The sequence below is a fragment of the Balearica regulorum genome, chromosome 8 (genome assembly GCF_011004875.1).
Source record: "Balearica regulorum gibbericeps isolate bBalReg1 chromosome 8, bBalReg1.pri, whole genome shotgun sequence".
In the NCBI taxonomy this organism is placed as follows: domain Eukaryota; kingdom Metazoa; phylum Chordata; class Aves; order Gruiformes; family Gruidae; genus Balearica; species Balearica regulorum.
The window spans coordinates 25,537,918-25,557,522 of NC_046191.1; the positions used below are offsets into that span (position 1 = coordinate 25,537,918).

Here is a 19,605-nt window from a genome sequence, read left to right on the forward strand (position 1 = left end):
CCTCTACGGAGGCCGCGGGTGCCGGGCGCTCAGAAATGCCCGTCACGGACACGAGTGGCTCCCCCCTTCGCTGTGGTTTCCCGCTCCCGGCGGTTGCCGGCGCCACCCCGCCGGCGCTGCAGGCAGCGACCCGAGCCGGCGGAGCGAGGCGGGACGCCCCTCGGCCCCCCCCGCGTTCAGACCCCGGCCCGCCCCGCCGCCGGCGGGGGGGGGGGGGGGGAGCGGTGGGGCGGTGCCGTGCGCGCGCATGCTCAGAAGCGGCGCCGTCCTCCCATCACGGCGGCGCATGGAGCGAGGCTGCGCGCGGCGCCGGGACCCGGAAGCGGCGGAAGCGGTTGCGGGTGCGGAGTGCAGCGGCGTTTAGCGGCCGAGCGGGCCCCGGGGAGCGCTCGGCGCCGCGCAGGTGCGTCAGGCCGCCCCACCGGGGCAGCGGGTGGGGACGGGCTGGGGAGCGGGGAGGCGCGCGGCCATTTTATGTCCCGCTCGGCAGGGCCGGGGGGGGCGACACGGGAGGGCCCTCGCGACCATCCCGATGAGGGGGCGGCTTAGCGGCGCCCTCTGTGCCCCCCAGGTCGATGCCGCAGGGTCTCCCCTGGCCGGCCCTCGGCTCCGCGGCGGACCTGCTGACGCTGGGACAAAGGCACCGGCCGCGGTCCGGGCCGAGGGAGGCAGGAGCCCGGCCGCGGACTTGACACTTGGCGGTGACAGGCGCGGGCAGAGGCCGCGCCGGGCGGCCCGGGCAGCCCTGCCGCCCTGGCAGGCGCCGGGCAGGTTTCCGAGCTGGCCTGAGGGGACGGCCGCCCGGCGGGAAAAGCAGAGGGGGTGCTCGCCCTGTTGGGGTTAAACGGAAAGCGAATGTGCTTCGGTGTAATGATAATAACAACGGTGTACGCGCATCCCGGGATATTTCACTGGCGCTACGCGTCTGGGAGACGAGCGAAACCAGCCCCGGTCTAATAATAGGTGGTGTCGGTGCGCTCGCTCTGAGTAGCGTTATGCCATGGCCTGGAATGGGAACTGATGGGGTTTTGGTAATTTAATAAAAGCTTAAGGAATGCAGGGTAGGTAAAACTAAGAGTGACATACAGAAAGCATTGATAAAAACAAAGGAAGTTACGGTTAAGTGCAAAGAGTAATTTTTGTCATAGTTCTTTTGCAGATAATGAAATTACTGTTACGTATTTTCTCAAGATCTGGAGCAGAACCATGTCTTAATGAGAATTTTTTTGCCAGTCACCTATGAAGCTCCTGATTTTAGAGTTGCACTTCTGCAATGAAGAAAAGGAGACGGCTCGCTGCAAATCTAAATGAAAAGGTTCATCTTGGCCATGAGAAAGATACTTCAGAACAGATTCTTGTAGTAGACTGTGCACAAGAAATTGTCACAAAGTCTGCAGAAGTAGCTACTGGAGATCAGCTTGAATCTTCCCAAGAACTTTCACCATCATCAGAACAAAGAAAGCTCCTAAGTTCATTGCAGTATAACAAAAATCTACTTAAATACTTAAATGATGATAGACAGAAACATCCATCATTTTGTGATTTACTCATAATTGTAGAAGGAAAAGAATTTAGTGCCCACAAAGTTGTAGTTGCTGTTGGGAGTAGTTATTTTCATGCCTGTTTGAGCAAAAATCCAAGCACCGATGTAGTCACTTTAGATCATGTAACTCATTCTGTCTTTCAGCATTTGCTTGAGTTTCTCTACACCTCTGAGTTTTTGGTGTATAAAAATGAAATTCCATTAGTGCTGGAAGCAGCAAAATTTTTAGATATCATAGATGCAGTGAAGTTACTAAATAATGAAAGTCTTTCTAACGTACAGACTGATGTTGTAACTGATGCACCTACACCAGTAGAAACACTCAGTGAACTGACTGGTAAACTATTAAATAGTCATCAGTGCACTTTTTGTGGTCGAAGTTTCTGTTACAAGAAGTCCTTAGAAAACCATTTAGCTAAAGCCCACAGATCCCTTTCACTGGAAAGAAAACATGGGTTAAAAATGGTTGAGAAGGCCAACTTTTCCACTAGACGTTCTACGAGAAACCGTAAATGTCCAGCTAAATTTGATAACAGTGACAATGAAAGTGGTGATGCCTCTGACAGCAATTTGGAAAAAATCAGTTCTGACAAGGAAACATCTGATAGAAGTGAATTTGAAGACAGTGAAAGTGAATGCAATGCTGATGAGGAGGGACAGGAAGAGGAAATGTCGGGTGAAGATTCAGAGTCTGAAGAACAAAGTGAAAAAGAACAGAATGATACTGAAGAGGGTTCTGAGGCAGTTGATTCCGTGGGAAATATTCCTGAAGGCTTAGCTCCAGTCATCATTCAAAGCAGTAGCAAAAAACTACTGCAGTGTCCCAAGTGTGACAAAAAATTTGATCGAATAGGTAAGAGCAAGTTAGGTTGATCTCTTTTCCTTTTTACCATATGGTGGTGCTATTTGTATGGGAAATAAACTGAGTTTTTTGCACACACTGGAAGCCCTTTTCTCTTTGCACTTTCATGACTTAGAATTCTAGTTTTATGCTCAAAAAATCCATGAGAAATAGCATTGAAACAAGTGATAACAGTATTTCTTTATAAGAAATATAAAGTATTGTATTGCTGTAGACAATTAACTTGTATTTTAAATTTATGAGCTATAGTACTTCGTTTATCTAACTCCCAGAAGTATGATGCATATTCTACAGAGGAAAAAAAAATATGTAGAACAAAGCAGAGAGCGTTCTATTGACTTTAGGTAGGTGGATCCTCGGTGTAGGACTGAATTCTATCCTCATAAAAACCCTGACAAACAGAAGAGGTAATCCAAGCAGTGTGAAAGAAATGGGAAAGTGGTATTTTTGTTTATGGTAATATGTTGGGTCCCAAATATAGATTGTTGCAAGGATCGGTATCATTCATTCAGTGTTTTGTTATCTGAAAGCACCTTAAATACCAGGTTGTTGCAAGGCTGTTCCCTATCCTGAAAAGGTACTTCACAATCAGTGTGATGAAAGACTAGTAGTATAACTTTCAATACTTAAGAACAGAGTATGCTGTAAGGTTGAACAAGAGAGACTTGTAACCCTCGTACAGATTTAACAGTAATACAGAGCCCTTTTATTTTTACTCTTTATCTTAAAAATAGTTAAGATGGAAGTGTGTGGAGGAACCTTGGATCAAACATGTATGTGATGACCGTGCAGTTTTCAGTGGTGTAGAAATCTTTAGATGTGTGTGGAAGGTACTTGGATCTTGGCTACATTTGAGAGAGGTATTATAGAACAAACCCCAAATGTGTATATTGTAGGTGATGCCTGACACAGTTTATGCTAACAGATTTGTTTTGCTGTTTTTTTATAGGCAAATATGAGAGCCATACACGTGTACACACGGGTGAGAAGCCTTTTGAGTGTGATATATGTCACCAGCGCTATTCAACAAAGTCCAACTTGACAGTGCACAGAAAGAAACACTCCAGTGATACTGACTTTCATAAAAAGGAACACAAATGTCCCTATTGCAACAAGCTGCATGCAAGCAAAAAGACTTTAGCGAAGCATGTGAAGAGGCAAGTATGAGCAAATTTTTTCTCACATTTCTGAAGAATTGTTTTTTTTCAGTTCAAAACCAAAGATAAATGTATGTATGCACACAGCATATTCTGCATTATTTCTATAACTGTTTTTTCAAATAAATATCTTCTCAAAGGACGTGGGCATTAGCAGTATCACCTGACCTGCCGTAAGGAGCGCAATAGCGGTTTTGTGGGAGTTCTATCTTGCATTTTTACTATAAATTTTAGAATGCTCAGATTAGTTAGCACAGTCAGTCAGAACACAACAGTCTTAATAATTACCTGTGTTGCTTTCAATTTAGAGGAAGAATAAAGTATCTTCTTTGGTTTTAGATGTTGATCATAATAGATGGGATAAACCATTTCCATGCAGGTTCTTTTAGGTGAATAATTTGTTTATGATAGGTCTAATTGTAAGGTATTATTACTTACATAACACTTTTTTCTTTCATTGTAAATATCCATAAAGCATTATAACTGAAATTGTCCTCTGTTTTACCAATTGTCGTATGAGATTCTGCAAAAGTCTATAGTCAACGCTGCTTTCCAGTTACTTCTGACTTTAGAATTGTTTAATGATCTGTATTCTGTTCTGCTAGTTTGGTGATCAGCTTTCATGACAGGTAAAGTTTAGAGTACTTGGGTGATCTTCATCGTAGAAAGTTCTACTTTCAGCTTCTGTCTTTCTCCTAGGTTTCATCCAGAGAATGTACAAGAATTTCTTTCTATCAAGAAGACAAAGAGTGAAGGTTGGAAATGTGATGTAAGTAATATTTCAGTACTTTTGTTTTTTTATATAGATACTATGCTGTTTTGTGACTTGAATACTTAAGTGAAAACATGGTATGTGTTTCTGTGACATCTCAGTAAGCTTTGTAAGTGATAGTATAAATTTCCTCTTCATGTCCCAATTTAAAGACTGAAATTTATGCTGTGTGTACAGCTTGTGACCGCGTAGATCATACCAAATTGAATTCTAAAATAGTTGAGGGCACTATTTTTTCGTGTGATCAGCTATTACCATTGTTAAAATACATTCATTTGCAGATTATTAGACTAGAGTGTTATGAATACTTTAAAAACGGAGTATTTGCTCTCCCATTAATTATGCATATCAAACACTGACCAAAAAGAATACTCTTTTTGGAAGGCTCTCTCAATAGTGAAGAAAATACATGTTAAATATGAAACACTTTCTCATTTAGCTGTATACGCACATCAAGAGACTTGTAAATTTGTACTAAATTTATCTCTAGTTATAAAATCATATAATACTTTCCTTGCTTTTCCCCAGAGTGTTATATGTGTGAAACTGTATCTACTGTAAAAAGCAGATTGTAAAATTTCCATTCTCTATCTCTGCTGCCAAATAATGTTTTAAGGTTTCAAATATGGGGTTTTGTTGGGTTTTTTAAGGGAAATAAGGTTTGAGTTTTTTTCAGGGCAGCTGTTTTGTTTATGCAAACCGCTATTTGCCCCTGTATGTCTGTAATGTTAAGTGCTGTAACAATTACTAATCTTGTTTATGAACTTCAACTTATAACCATATAGTAGGAGGTTGGGAGATGTCAAGTGTAGGAATTCATAGTGTTCATCTGGTGGTGATGGTAGCATGGTTGGAGATACTACGTGGTTGACCAAAGGGTGTTATCTTCCAGATGAAGTTATGTTGTATGAACATATTGCAGATTCTATTTGTTACTAGATAAGAAACATTTTAATAGTGGGAATCAATTGTGCAACATTACTGGTGTTCATTTCTTGGAAAGTACTCTTACTAGATGAATGGTTTGGTAAATTGGGTAAAATTTGGTAAAGTGGGCCTAGGTGAACCTGATGAAGTTCAACAAGGCCAAGTGCAAGATTCTGCACCTGGATCGGGGCAGCCCCTGGTACCAGTACAGGCCAGGGGATGAGGGGGTTGAGAGCAGCCCTGAGGGGAAGGACTTGGGGGTACTGGTGAATTAAAAGCTGGACGTGAGCCAGCAATGTGTGCTTGCAGCCCAGAAAGCCAACCATATCCTGGGCTGCATCAAAAGCAGTGTGACCAGCAGGTCAAGGGAGGTGATTCTGCCCCTCTACTCCACTCTTTTGAAACCCCACCTGGAGTACTGCGTCCAGCTGTGGGGTCCCCAGTATAGGACATGGACCTGTTGGAGCAAGTCCAGAGGAGGGCCATGAAGATGATTGGAGGGATGGAGCACCTCTCCTATGAAGACAGGCTGAGAGAGTTGGGGTTGTTCAGCCTGGAGAAGAGAAGGTTCTGAGTAGACCTTATAGCAGCCTTCCAGTACCTAAAAGGGCCTACAGGAAAGCTGGAGAGGGACTTTTTAGTCAAGCCTGTTGCAACAGGACAAGGGATAATGGGTTTAAACTAAAAGAGGGTAGATTTAGACTAGATGTAAGGAAGAAATTTTTTACAATGAGGGTGTTGAAGCGCTGGAACAGGTTGCTGAAAGAGGTGGTAGATGCCCCATCCCTGGAAACATTCAAGGCCAGGTTGGATGGGGCTCGGAGCATACTGATCTAGTTGAAGATGTCCCTGCTTATTGCAGGGAGATTGGACTAGATGACCTTTAAAGGTCCCTTCCAACCCAAACTATTCTGTGATTCTGTGATTAAACTCCACTTTGTAGTTTGGGGGTTTTTTGCTTGCAAATTTTAATTTTATGTTAAGTAGAAGTTTTTAAAAAGTGAGCTGCTGCTCTTATAGTGCTCGTGTGCATTGAAAATGAACTTGAATTGAAAGCAGGAGTAGAATTTTAGCTTTTATAGTAGTTGGAGAACCCTCAGGAGCTGTGACTTTGTTTTCAGGTTGTTTAGGATGTTCTGAGGGCTGAGGTGCCACAGATGTAAGCTGCAGGATTTCTTCAGGTTGGTGGTTTATGCTGTAGCCCGTGTGTGAACACCAGGATTTGGTGACCATACTTTAATCCTTGAGGAACATGAGCGAATTCACAGAAACAGTAGAGTATTAATAGTAAAGAAAAGCAGGAAGGCTATTATACTTTTTACAGGTATGGGATTTTCTTACACTTAACATTAATGAGTTTTTAAATAAATAAAGCTGTTGCTTCTGATTTCCTGAGGCTAGAAGAGTGTTTGTTATTCAGGTGTGCTCTGAGAAGCTGATTGCACTATTTAATATATGGGAGTTAGGTAGTACTAAATTCAGATATTATAAACAATGGCAACAGTTTCATAGTGGAATTGGTGAGCACCATATTATGTTAAAGCGTAGGACCCTGATGTTAAATTGTAATACCTAGTTTAAATGCCTAAATTTGAGCTGTGGCTTCAATTCTGTAATTTAACTGCATGCTTACTTTAATGACTATGAATAATTCTTGTACATTTAGGCTTTGATTAATCTGAAAGCAGTACTAAAAAGCTCACATAATTTTAACATTGTGAAAGTTCTGTATCTCTAAAATATATTTTGAGCTATATTTCTTTATTGGTATTGGCATTTTTTCTTTAATACATGCTGTTAGAGAATTTTCCCAGAGGAAAATTATGGAAGGAACAGGTATGACTCTAGTTCTGTAGGAGCTTATACTCCAACAGCTTTTACCACAGTCCAACTGAGCTGTTTCTGCATCCGAAACCAAGCCAAAGCTGTTTGGTTTTTTTCTGTTGGGATATTTTCTGCTGAGTTACTGTTGAAACACCCTATGGAAAGAGTCTGGTAAGGACTGGAGTCAATAGAACGAAGAGTGGGTGGAACATGTAACTGTATGCAGGAGCTGCCAGTACTTTGGTTTAGGCTGCCATGGATCAGCATCCTAATTTATATAGTGCAATCTAATAGGGTTTGTGTAGAACACAGATTTTTTTTTTTTTTTTTTTATGTTGACTGCAAGGCTTTACAAGTTGGGATAGAGTATGCTTTTGAATAATACGTGTTTAATCTTACATTGCTGCACAGAGCAGATGAACTAAACTGTTAGAGTTTATGAATAGGAAAAAATACCTGTTTATAACTGATGTGTCTTTGACAAAGTGTGTTACCATTTTAGATTTGTAAGAAGTCTTTTACTCGAAGACCTCATTTAGAAGAGCATATGATCCTTCACTCTCAGGATAAACCCTTTAAGTGTACCTACTGTGAAGAGCACTTTAAATCCCGCTTTGCAAGACTGAAACATCAAGAAAAATTCCATCTCGGTATAGAAACCTCCTTCTGACATGTAAACAATAGATTTCAAGTAAAATCTTCCTCCATTATTGTATATCCTGATCAGTCTGGTTTCCACCCCACATCCTTTTCCAGTTTTGTGGGGGAGTTGGTTTGGGGTTTTTTGTTGTTGTTGGTTTTTTTACTTTTCTGTTCAGCTGCCTTTTTGAGGGGCACTGTACTGTACTTAAATAAATGAAAAATTTTGGGCAAGGAAGAAGAATTAAGGTTAGTTTTCTTTTAAAACTTTTTCTTTTAAAAATTGGTTCTCAGCTATGGAGTCATATTCTTAGTTAAGTTTTCCAAAGACCTTTTTCTTTCCTCCTGAAGTATTCCAAAGACTTCTTTTATTACTACTAATTATGTCTGCTGGATAGGAACTAGATAGGTGATAGTAATGGGAATTTGGTTTTTCAAACAGTTTAAGTGGGCTTAATTATTTTTTTCTATTAATTCTAAATTTTTGCTTTACAACCATGAAAGGTGCCAAAATACCAAGTATTAAAAATAACTTATCCAAGCAAAAAGTGCACAAAGTCTAATTAAAGTATGCTGACTGTACTAAACATTAATCATTGGTTAGACAAAACTTTTGCTTTGTAAATTGATCAGGGTTTTTTCACAAGTAACCGGTCTCTGCATCTTGTTTGGTTTAACTGACAGTTAATAATACTATGTGTGTCTGTCTCCTTGTAGGGCCTTTTCCTTGTGATATTTGTGGCCGCCAGTTTAATGATACAGGAAATCTGAAACGCCATATAGAATGTACTCATGGAGGAAAGAGAAAATGGACATGTTTCATCTGTGGGAAATCCGTGAGGGAACGGTAAGGAGTTGCACGACTGCTTGACCTTCAGCACAACAGACAAATATATAGCATGCTTTGTTTGATTCTGAAAATGTCTCAGCTTTGAGATTTTAACATAAATGAGACCGTTTTAGAGGGCTAGTGTATTAAAAGGTAGTGTATCAGAGGGCTCATGTATCACGGGTAGCATGTGATTTTCTGATGTTCTCTAAAATTAAGAGTGAAAAGGATAGGTAAAGTTATGAGGCAGAATTGTATTAAGAAGGTCTTACCTCTGATTCACTTCGGGTTCCTGTGTTGTGCAAGCACGTCTTGCATTTGTTTGGGAAAGAGTTTTCTGCCATAGGTATTTTGTTAATTATGCTGATAAGGATAGGAAGATGAGGAATACTGATGAGAATCACTGAGAAGAAATTGGACTTTACAAATACGGTTTCATGGAAGATGGACTAATACTGATAACTTTTGCTGCTGCTTCTTTAAATGGAGGGGAAAAATGTTAATTTAGTGCTTTGTAAAGTGGAAACTGTAAAAGTTGGCTAATAAAGTCTAGTATACAGAATTGCTATTCTACACATATGAGGGGAAAAAATGCACGTTTTAAATGGTTGTTAACATGGCTTCAGCGCAGTTGTCTTGCACTGCTCTATAAAGGAGATCTTTTAAGTTTTCCAAATGGTGATTTATGTTTAGGTTCTGAAACAATAAGCCTTACAGTTTTGGTTTTTTATTTTACTATTATTTTAATGGAATACAGCTTCGTCTCAATAGCTGTGGCTAAGATTCTAGCTATGTTCTATTTGGGGAATATGAAAAGATCTGAGTTTGTGTACTGTAGTATGTTTTCTTGATTTTTCATCTTTTGTCCAATGACTGGCAAAGACCCCTGGAAGTATTGTAAGAGGGAGATTTATCCCTAATGGATTTTGTTAGTGGTGTGTATTTTCTAGTAGTTTGGTCAATAGATTATGTGTGTGTGTTAAAAGAAAATGTACTATGCAATAATAAAAAAACAAGCTATAAAGCACAGATAATTCTATAAAGCTCACTTTGAACTGCAAGAAGAATTTCTGATTAAAAAAGTCAGTATGTTTACATACTTCAAGTTTCATTTACATTATGTAAGGCAGTTGAATATTTAAATGTTGCTGTCATTAGAAAAGATAAAATTTTTGTGTAAAGCATTAAAAATATCTTTGATATTAATATCTATAATAAGTACTGGAAGGAGATCAAAGAATTTTCTCTTTTTGTTTAGTTCACACACTTACCAGCTGTGTATGCAGTAAATTTTATTGTCTGATTCCTTTGTTTGAGAGGAATTTTCACCTGCATGCACTTTTTTTTTACATTGGAAAGGCGATAGGAAAAATAGACTCACACATGTACATGTATGTATGTGTGTATAAATGTGTATCTATTAAAATAAGCCCTGTGCTGAGTTAAGTTAAATTAACATCCATGATCTAGATTTCCTTTAAGTTTGACTTTAGAGCTCTGGCTTTATACATGTGGTAACAAGGAAATTATTACATAGAAAATAGTGTCAAAATTGATGTTTTCTTTAATGTATGTTGTCCTAATGTATGTTGTCCTAATGTATGTTGGGATGATGTTTTGTTTCTTTGCCTATATTGTTTTTAGACACAGCTGGTTCAATAAATAGTAGATAGGTTGCCATACTGCCTTTGAATGTATGTATATGTGTGTGTGTACCTGAATAAATTGATGCAGTTATTTGGATATATTGTGATCCATCAGAGTTAAAGAAATTGAGAAATTGGTAGTCTGTTTCACTTTAAAGTGGCAGTGACATTGCTTAAAATTAAATTTTACTGACTTTGTTAAACAGAACAACTTTAAAAGAACATCTGAGAATTCACAGTGGAGAGAAGCCTCATCTTTGCAGTATTTGTGGGCAGAGTTTTCGTCATGGAAGCTCTTACAGGTACAGATTTTTATTAAATCAACTGTTAAACTGTCTCACTTATTTGGTGATGCATATGTATACACATTTATGTTATCAATGTAATTCTTGGTAGTGTATGTGTTTTGATTTATTCCAACTCTGAGAGCATTAGTAAATGCTTTAAATGTGCTTATATATTGAAAATATATTAATAACTTGTGAGAAGTAATTTAATTTTTAATACAAGACGTTAGTGGTTTAAACACAGACAGAATCCCATACAAATCTTGTGTCAAAGTTGACTTTCTTGCACATCTAAAACTTTTGCATCTTTGTTATTCAAAGAGAAAATAAGTGGAGGACTTAAAAATATCCTGCTGAATTAATATCAGATATAAGAGTTAGATATCAGATATATTAATATCAGATATAAGAAAGGAAGAGTTCTCTCTTCCTTTCTAAAAGCAGTTTAAGCATACCTCAGCTGAAAATTACTTCCTGATATTTGTGTCAAGCATTAAAGAGTCTGTTTTCTGGTATTTTGCATTGAATTAGCAGTACAGATTATGTTAATAAAATTATATTGTATGGTTATATTTATGACTATAAATATGCAGACTTCATCTAAGAGTCCACCATGATGACAAGAGATATGAATGTGAAGAATGTGGGAAAACATTTATTCGGCATGACCATCTGACAAAACACAAAAAAATACACTCAGGTAGGCATTTTCTTTGAAAATTGGCTTTGAAATTACTATTTTGAAATAAGATCAAATAAAAAATTAATTATGTCTCTTTTTTCAGTACATGCAATGTTTTAGGCCTGATAGAAGTTCCTGTCACTATTTTTAAGGTCTACTAAGGTAGAGTTAATCTTACATGTTTTCAAGGTTTAAAAGCCAAGTGTTTCCTCCATGTTAACATAGAAAGCCAAGGGACAGTCAAAAACATGTAACAGTGAATTGCTTTAAAAATAATAATAAAAAAAGCAAAAGTGAAAAAGGAGGATTTTTTAATGAGTTCAGATTTCTTTTTTTTAATAGCAATTGTATGAAACATTATTACCAAAACACAGAAGAAGCTGTCGCAGTCTCTGTCAAAGTTTGTACACTGATCACTTTAATCAAGAACATCAAAGAGGTGTTTCTGAAGTCTGTGCTATGGGAAAGAGAGAAGGAAGGGAGGTAGTGGGAGTCAACCCTGAGAACAGCCAAATGGGGATGATCCCGAAGAAGGAAAAAAAATTTTTCTGTTGCACTCAGAGCAGAAAGGTCATCAAATGTATAGGAAGAGTAAAGATTCACTAGGGACTTTTCCTTTTTCAGAACAAGATCCAAAGGGAATGTGGCCTTCTAGGAGGTAAAATACTTTCTAGGCAGCATGAAAATATGAAAGTGATCAGAGTCTAAACTTCCTGAGCCTTTATTTTAAAGGACAGCTTCTTTTTTGGTGTTTGAAATCATAATGTCGGCTATAAAATAAAGAAATCTTTGAAAACTCAAATACAAAAAAAAAAATCCTCTTTTCTACTCTATTTGCTTTTCCCCCCTCTAGAAAGTTACATTCTTTGACTGTCCACACTCCTCCTACTTACATGAGAAGAAATATTCTGCCACTTTGTGGAAGATCTCAAGATGACTAAAAAGAATCAAGATACTTTTAAACAGCAGCATAAAAGAAAAAGGTAACTATGTAAACTAGGATAAAGATAAATACTGTGATGTAATTTTAAGTTCTAAAATTTAGTAGGTGAAAATAATTGGTATGTTTAAATAAGCTTCTCTTTTAAAACCGCTGAATTATTGAAGATGTCACATTTTGGGTCATACTGAAGAGAGCAGATTCCTAGTCATTCACTTGCGCCTCTCATATAGTGGGGGTTTGGGGAAGTGTCCCTTAACTCATGGACATGGATTTCTTTGTAGAAATGACAATTGGTAATAGTTATATTCGACAAGTGGTAAAAATCCTTACTCTGGTAGAACCAACCTACTTCCTGAATTTTGTTCTTTGATAACAGAGAATCCTTTTCTGAGTAAGGTATGAAAAAGCTTGATTGGCTGGACTTTGTGAACATGGATCTACTGTGTGTCTTACAATTACAGCTTTTAGGCATTTAATAAGATTATAATTCCAGAAGATGTAACTAAAATTTATTGCATTTTGCCCTTGTAGGTGAAAAGGCACATCAGTGTGAGGAGTGTGGAAAATGTTTTGGCCGTAGAGATCACCTTACTGTTCATTATAAAAGTGTTCATCTGGGAGAAAAAGTTTGGCAGAAGTAAGTGTGGTGGTTTTATAACTGAGTAAATACTTCTGTACTGTAACTGATTTTGCTGGGACTTGCATGTTTGTGCATAATTCTAGTAATCTGTGTGTTCTGTCATGCCTGTTACCTTAGTCTTGATAAGATATCATTATGGTTTGAAGTGGATGTCAGAAAATTGCCTTCACAATTTAAGCAAGATGTTTTCTTTGAACCATAATTAAGTGAATAAAATAAAAACATAAAAAAGGATCAAATTTTAATGTTAGCTGTCTCGGTGTTGTTCTAAATTGATGGTTTGCTGTAATACTGTCATTGCAGACTAGTTAAGACTGAATTATTAGACATCATGTAAGCACTGTGAAAACTATCCCACACTTAGGTATTTTAGAAGCTGGTAGCAGGTTAGTGGCTCTGAAAGTAGGTAAGAAATCCAAGTTATGTCTATAAATTGAAAATGCAATAGGGTTTTTAATTCTTGAGCTCCAAATACAAGCTTTTCAGAGATTTTTTCAAATAAACTGAGACCTAGTTATTTTTCAAATAATGTCTTTTAACTGCCTGTATTCATTAGCATTGTGTAGGAGCCATTATAGATGTGTCTGTGTTGAAAGTATAGTACATTGTCTGCTATTCGCTTTGTTTTTTGTTGGTAGTCAGTAGCCTAAACCATGCCTAGTACTTTATGGCATAATTCTGCCAAAGTGAAAGCCTCTTGTGGATGTTGGGCAAAACTAGGTATTTTTGGGGTCAGAAAAGAACTTTTAGTGGCTTATGCACTTTGAATACTAAGTGCCAAACCCAGCAGAGAATAAAACTGAATGTCAAAAATAACCTTATTGACCTTATTGGTATGCAGATGCCAGGAAATATGAACATAAGTGAGGAAATTTGGAAACTTTGATATTCAGCTATTTTGCAGTTAAATATTTCAGAAAGGACTATGCACATAGCTTCATTGTTAGTTGGTTTAAAAAAAAAGTATCTAATATGAAATGTCTTTTCTTCTTTAAAGATATAAAGCAACATTTCACCAGTGTGAAGTCTGTAAGAAAGTTTTTAAAGGGAAATCAAGTTTGGAAATGCATTTTAGGACACATTCAGGTAAAAACAAAGTAACCCCCAACAAAACCACAAAACATGTACGAATGTATTTTTTTTATGCATCAACATTGATGGAATTATTTAATTCATTATGGTGATTGAGCGTTCAGGGCAAGACTTGCAGGAAGCAGCAAGACTTTTTATTCTTTCTCAAATGTTGGTCATTCCTGAATACTACCTTCTGAACGTATCATTTGATATATTGATAATCCTCATCACAGGTTTGTGGTATGCTCTCTACACTGCTTCCTTTCGTTTGCTGGTGTATGTTCTTGCCAATTTACCCAGACCTTCTAATCATTTTGTGGTCCAGAGAATACTACATTTCAAGTGGGAATCTAAACAATGATTTGAAATCCCTTTGGAAAGTTTATGTCCTTACGTGTTTGACTTTGTTTTTCCTGCATTATGTTTAGGGAAATCATTGTCCTTTAGAAATGTTTAGAAGTACAAATTGAGCTCATTTAATACCAGTATAACAGTTTAAAGACTGTTCTTTTTTATTCAGTTTACATTCTGATTGTCTTTGTGTGTACCTGGCAGAAATTCGAAGTATTGAGAGAATTGTATGTAAGGAGAAGAGTATACAAATATAACTTCTAAACAAACTTCTAATGGCTCCCTTGATTCCAAAATTGGTGCTAAATGTATGCTCTTTGTTTTCAGTAAAATTATTTTATACTAGGTCTCTATGCTATAGTCCATGTATGTATTTGCATATTTGTGTGTGACATGGTGTTAATTGAGAATAACTAATTCTTACTTGTCTGTCTTTACAGGCGAGAAACCGTACAAATGTCAAATCTGTAATCAGTCCTTTAGAATTAAGAAGACATTAACAAAGCACATGGTTATTCATTCAGATGCTCGCCCTTTTAATTGTCAACACTGCAATGCAACATTTAAACGAAAAGACAAGCTGAAATATCATATTGATCATGTTCATGGATCAAAGGCTGCAGAAGAGGCATTAACATCTTCAGAGGAAAAGCTAGTCTCTTTACCAGTGCAGTACACCTCTGATGACAAAGTTTACCAAACTGAGGCTAAACAGTATGTGGAACAGTCCAAAGCATATCAATCAGAAGCCAAAACTTTGCTACAGAATGTATCTACAGAAGTATGTGTGCCTGTGACTCTGGTACCTGTTCAGATGTCTGATCCACAAGCTGATCTAGTACAGCATACTACTCAGTCACACGGCATTCTTCCTCCACAACCTGAGCAGACAGATTATCAACGAGCAACAGATCTATCATTTCTAGAGAAATATACTCTTACTCCACAACCTGCAAATATTGTTCATCCTGTAAGGCCTGAGCAAATGTTGGATCCCAGAGACCAGTCATATCTTGGAACTTTACTGGGGCTCGATACAGCTCCTACCGTACAGAATATTTCAAACAATGAACACTCATGATCAGACCATAACATTCCACCTAATTTACTAAGCCATTAGCCTACAGAAGGCTGATATGGCAATTAAGATTTATATTTTATATTTTATTTGGACTCATGAGTCTTCTGCATAGTTTTGGAAAAACAGGTTTGTTTACATAATATTTGAACATTTAGGCACATTTTGATGCATACTGAAAGAGTGTTTCTTGTGATTTTAAGAGTTTTTAAAAATCTTATAGATGGTCTTTTAAAAGTTATGCTCTGAAATATCTTTTAAGGATAGTGGCTGAAAAATGTAATTACATATCTGGCTATTAATTTAAAAAAATTGGTTGCCTTTCTGCATCTCACTCTGAGTTAATGTTTTCAGTGTAATAGAAAGCATTCTGGAAGAATGAGGAGTATATCAGATTCATTAAAAGTTGTAAGGGCAGGCAGGGATATGAAACACAAACTTTGAATTATGTTTCACATAGAAATTAAAATATAATTTTACTTGAACCCTCAGGCATTTTTGGAGGGTTTTAAAGTCTGCCGGACTCTGGAGTCTAGCCTATGGACATAGGAACTAGATTCTTCTGAAAAGTGATTCAGATATTTTATGAAGACACTAAATAGGGTGTTTGGTCATCCCCCTGAGTATAATTAGGCTGCTTAAATTTGGCCTCTTAATTCTTTCTTGATCTCTAATACTGAATTAGGTGGGAAGATCTAGACAATAGTATTGTCTAATTTTCTACAGCTAGTCCTATATAATTTTAATATACATTTTTTCTTGCTTTCTCAATCTTGTTTGTCTTCTAAAGTGTACCCCGCACTCTAACTTTGAATGAAATGGGAGTATTTGCAAGATCATTTTAATCAGTGAACAGTCATAAAGGATTGGCATGGTTTATACTTGTTAGAGCATAAGTTATAACAGGGTCCCACGTTAGCATGCCCATTTTCAGGTTATCTGTGATAGTGAAGAAATTTAAAGACTATTATTTCCAGAACAGTACTCGACTTCTATTAAAAAAAAAAAATCAGTAATTACAAATCTCCTGTGAGTTGCTAATGAAATTGTTTGTTTCTCACTTTCTTGTACTGTGTTTATAAAACAAAGTTGAGCTCTTTAGAGTATTTTATGTCTTTATTTTTAGGTTTTTCTTTACTAGACATAAGGTTTTTTTCAAAAGAACCATTTTGAACTACAAGTCTAGTGTGAGTCACCATGAAATCTAGTATAATTTAACCTCATCAAGCTTTCTATTTTAAGCCTACTTTAAAAATAATTATTCTGTGTTTGTTTGGTGAATATTATGCCAAAGAAAGTATTTGAAGTAATTTCATAATCGTCATTGTTCCTCACGAGAATTATGTATTAAGGCAAAATTTTCCCCAGTTTTCCCTATTTTTAAATTATTATCTTAAAGAAACTTTACAATGGGAAACAGGATGTGTGTGTATTATTATGTTAAATTTATCCAGTGATCTGAGCACAAGTGATCTGTGGTGAAAAGCTCATATATCATCCCAGTTCTATAAACTCTAAATGGCATGGATCATTTTCAATTGTATTCAAATACTTTGATGTCAGATTGTTTTAATCTCCGTCTACTTCAGTGTTGAGCAGTTTGCAGGAGAGGGGCCAGAGCTGCCTGAATGTTCATATTTTAAACCTTGTACCCTAATGGATTCTTAACCTAAACACACCAAAGATTTCTGTTAGCTGTTAAATAGTGGCAGAGTTATAGAATTTTAAGTGTTACCAATATTTAAATAGGACTTAGCCAAAGAAGCACAATAGAAGTCCTAAACTTTAAAAGTTCAGTTTCTAAAACAGGACTACATATGTTTAACTGTTCTATGTTTGTATCTCTAAAGTAAAATTTAGAGCTGTGCTCTGGGAATGTTCAGACTGACATGCTGTAAATATCTCTGGCAAGAAGCTGAATACTAGCAAATATACAGCAATAAGTGAGGCCATTGAATGCCACCTTCTGAAAGGACACTATCAAGTACTACCCTTCCTGCTTTCTAACTCCACCTTCATCTCCTTTCATGATAAAACTGTTTCTGTCATCTTTACACTCCATGGCTTGAAAACTGCATTTTTATGTGTAGTTTTCAGGTCAACATGTATGTATCATATTCATATTACCACATGAAACATGATTTTCAGCATTTGTAATTGTGCCGTTAAAAATAACCCAACATCAATGGTGTCAGTGCAGTTCTCAGACTAAAAAGCCTAACTCTTGTTTCTTGTCTTTTCTGTCCTATGGTAGAAAAAAGTGGTGTAGGATTTTGACAAAACAGTGGCTTAAAAATAGTTTGTAATTTTTGCTTTTAAAATCCAGTCTGTTCGGAAGGCACTCTAGGAAAATACTAAAATGAAATTTGGAGCATATTTACTTGATAATGTCCTTTTTAAAATTATTTCATGATTGTGCCTTTTATATATATTCTGAATAATGGCTTTTTCTCTAGATCATTCAGAAACCATTAAGGTCAATATCTTCCAGAGGGCTTCATGGCTTTGGGTGCCCAACAAGAAACAGATTATAAAAGGACTCGTTTTTGAGAAAAACAAGCACTATCTTTGTTGTTTGGGTGACCAGAATTGCTAGTCATTCCTGGAAAAGATGACCTACTAGTTCTTTGGCATTATTTTATTTGCAGATAACCCTACTAGTTAGTGTTTTTACCTGCTGGTCAGGCTGGATCATTGCCAGTTGACAGTGAAATAAAATAGGAAAGCTTAGGTGCTAGATACATAGTTTTTATTTTTTTAATATCATGAGCTATAATTCTTATGGATTTACATCTATTTAAAATTCATATATGAGCAAAGTAAATTTTCATGGACTGGTACTTCATTTGGTAGGTGGAAGTAGCTGATCTCTGCCTGATGGAGGTCAGTTCCTCTTAAGAGGACTGGTGCTGAAGGGCAGAGATCTGTACCTCACAGCTCCGTGGGTTGAAACACCGTCGGTGTCTGGTACCGCCATTTTAATATGTATATGTACTCAGCCAAGAGTGCATGTCCTGTTGATCTGGAGGGTGCTTTTACAATAAAGGCTATGTTTTATCTGGCAGTCTCTGACTCAGTTGACCATTTGTTGCCAAAGAAGGAAGAAGCAGGTCTCATAAAAATATCTCTAATGAATGATCAGTGGCACATTGCAAAAAGTTGGTCTTTTCCACGTGCTGACCTTTGGGGAGAAGAGTGGAGGCCGTGTTAGTACTCTTCACTGCTGCGTGGTTCTGAGAACTTGCTGCACTTGTTCTGTTTAAACATTGAATTCTGTTCTTTTTTGCTGAACAAATTTCTGGTTCTTGACTGGGTTACTGCCTTTAATTCTTTAAGTGGATTTTATGTTCAGTTTATTTATTTATATTGGAATTTCTTCTTTGAGCACTGACACTTTTCCTACAGAGGTATGGCTCTCATGGGTTCTTTTTATGCTGAACATCAGTAATTGTAACGGTGATGATATATCTTCTGTAAGGCTGTGGTTTCCTTAAAAATATAGTGCTACTTTAGTCTGGAGTATAATTTGGGTAGTTATTTTTTAAATATGGGTCATGCTAGAACACAAAGACAAAGGATTTATTTCGTATTATCAAAAAGTTAAGCTTATTTCCCTAGTAACAAATGTGAAAGAGCATCCGGAGCTCTGCAGAGTGCTTCAAAGGAGTCACCCTCGTAACGTGTTTGATCGAACGTGAAATGGGTTATGGAGTGCTTAAGGAATAAATGACCCTCAAGTTTTCAAATTGAAAATAATTTCTGTGTAGAAGTTCATGAATGTAGAATTATGAATGAATTCTGAGAAGCTATTGTAGATTACCTTTTTCCCCTCCTGAAAACAATAAAAAAGATGTGAATTTTTTCTATATTGAGCATACATGCATAACTGATCCAGATTGCATGTTCTCCATGTGGCCGAAGCTTAAGGGAAGTAGAGTGCATTTATCTGTAGGTCCTTGTGACTGCTGTCCCAGGTGATCTTTTTCTACAGTATCATCTCGTAGGGATTTGGTTGTTTCAGGGTGTGCATTGAAGAATGACACTGGCAGAATATAATGCAGGGCGGTCACTCTGCTTAAGCCCATAAGGATCTTTTTCATGATTCATAAGAAATGTTTTGGTTTAAAAGGATTTGATGGATTAAAGGTAGCAATGGTAATTTTTTTTAAATCCCCCATAACCATTTTGATCATGTTTAAATGTTAGTCCTTTTATATGAAAGAATAAGGTGAAATAAACTCAATATTTTGTCACTGGTATATGAGATAATGTGTTTTAAATGTGATCTGTATAGGTTGATATTTTAGATGGAAGTCTTTACTTAAAGTTGTCTTTTTAGGGGAAATTCTTT

The 19,605-nt window shown here is 37.2% G+C and overlaps 1 protein-coding gene across 2 annotated transcripts; it reads left to right on the forward strand.

Moving 5' to 3' along the window:
- The first annotated feature begins 253 nt into the window (after positions 1-253).
- ZBTB41 (zinc finger and BTB domain containing 41) lies at positions 254-18,318 on the forward strand. Of its 2 annotated transcripts, none has more exons than XM_075760149.1 (11): positions 254-403; positions 1,160-2,396; positions 3,355-3,562; positions 4,262-4,331; positions 7,588-7,735; positions 8,442-8,571; positions 10,406-10,501; positions 11,080-11,186; positions 12,643-12,748; positions 13,749-13,837; positions 14,617-18,318. In XM_075760149.1, the coding sequence occupies exons 2-11, from the start codon at positions 1,274-1,276 to the stop codon at positions 15,255-15,257; spliced, it is 2,718 nt and encodes a 905-aa protein (XP_075616264.1). In that variant the 5' UTR covers positions 254-403; positions 1,160-1,273; the 3' UTR covers positions 15,258-18,318. The 2 variants fall into 2 exon arrangements, with proteins under 2 accessions (XP_075616264.1, XP_075616262.1); XM_075760147.1 differs by having other exon boundaries at positions 279-403; positions 1,149-2,396.
- The last annotated feature ends 1,287 nt before the right edge of the window (positions 18,319-19,605 follow it).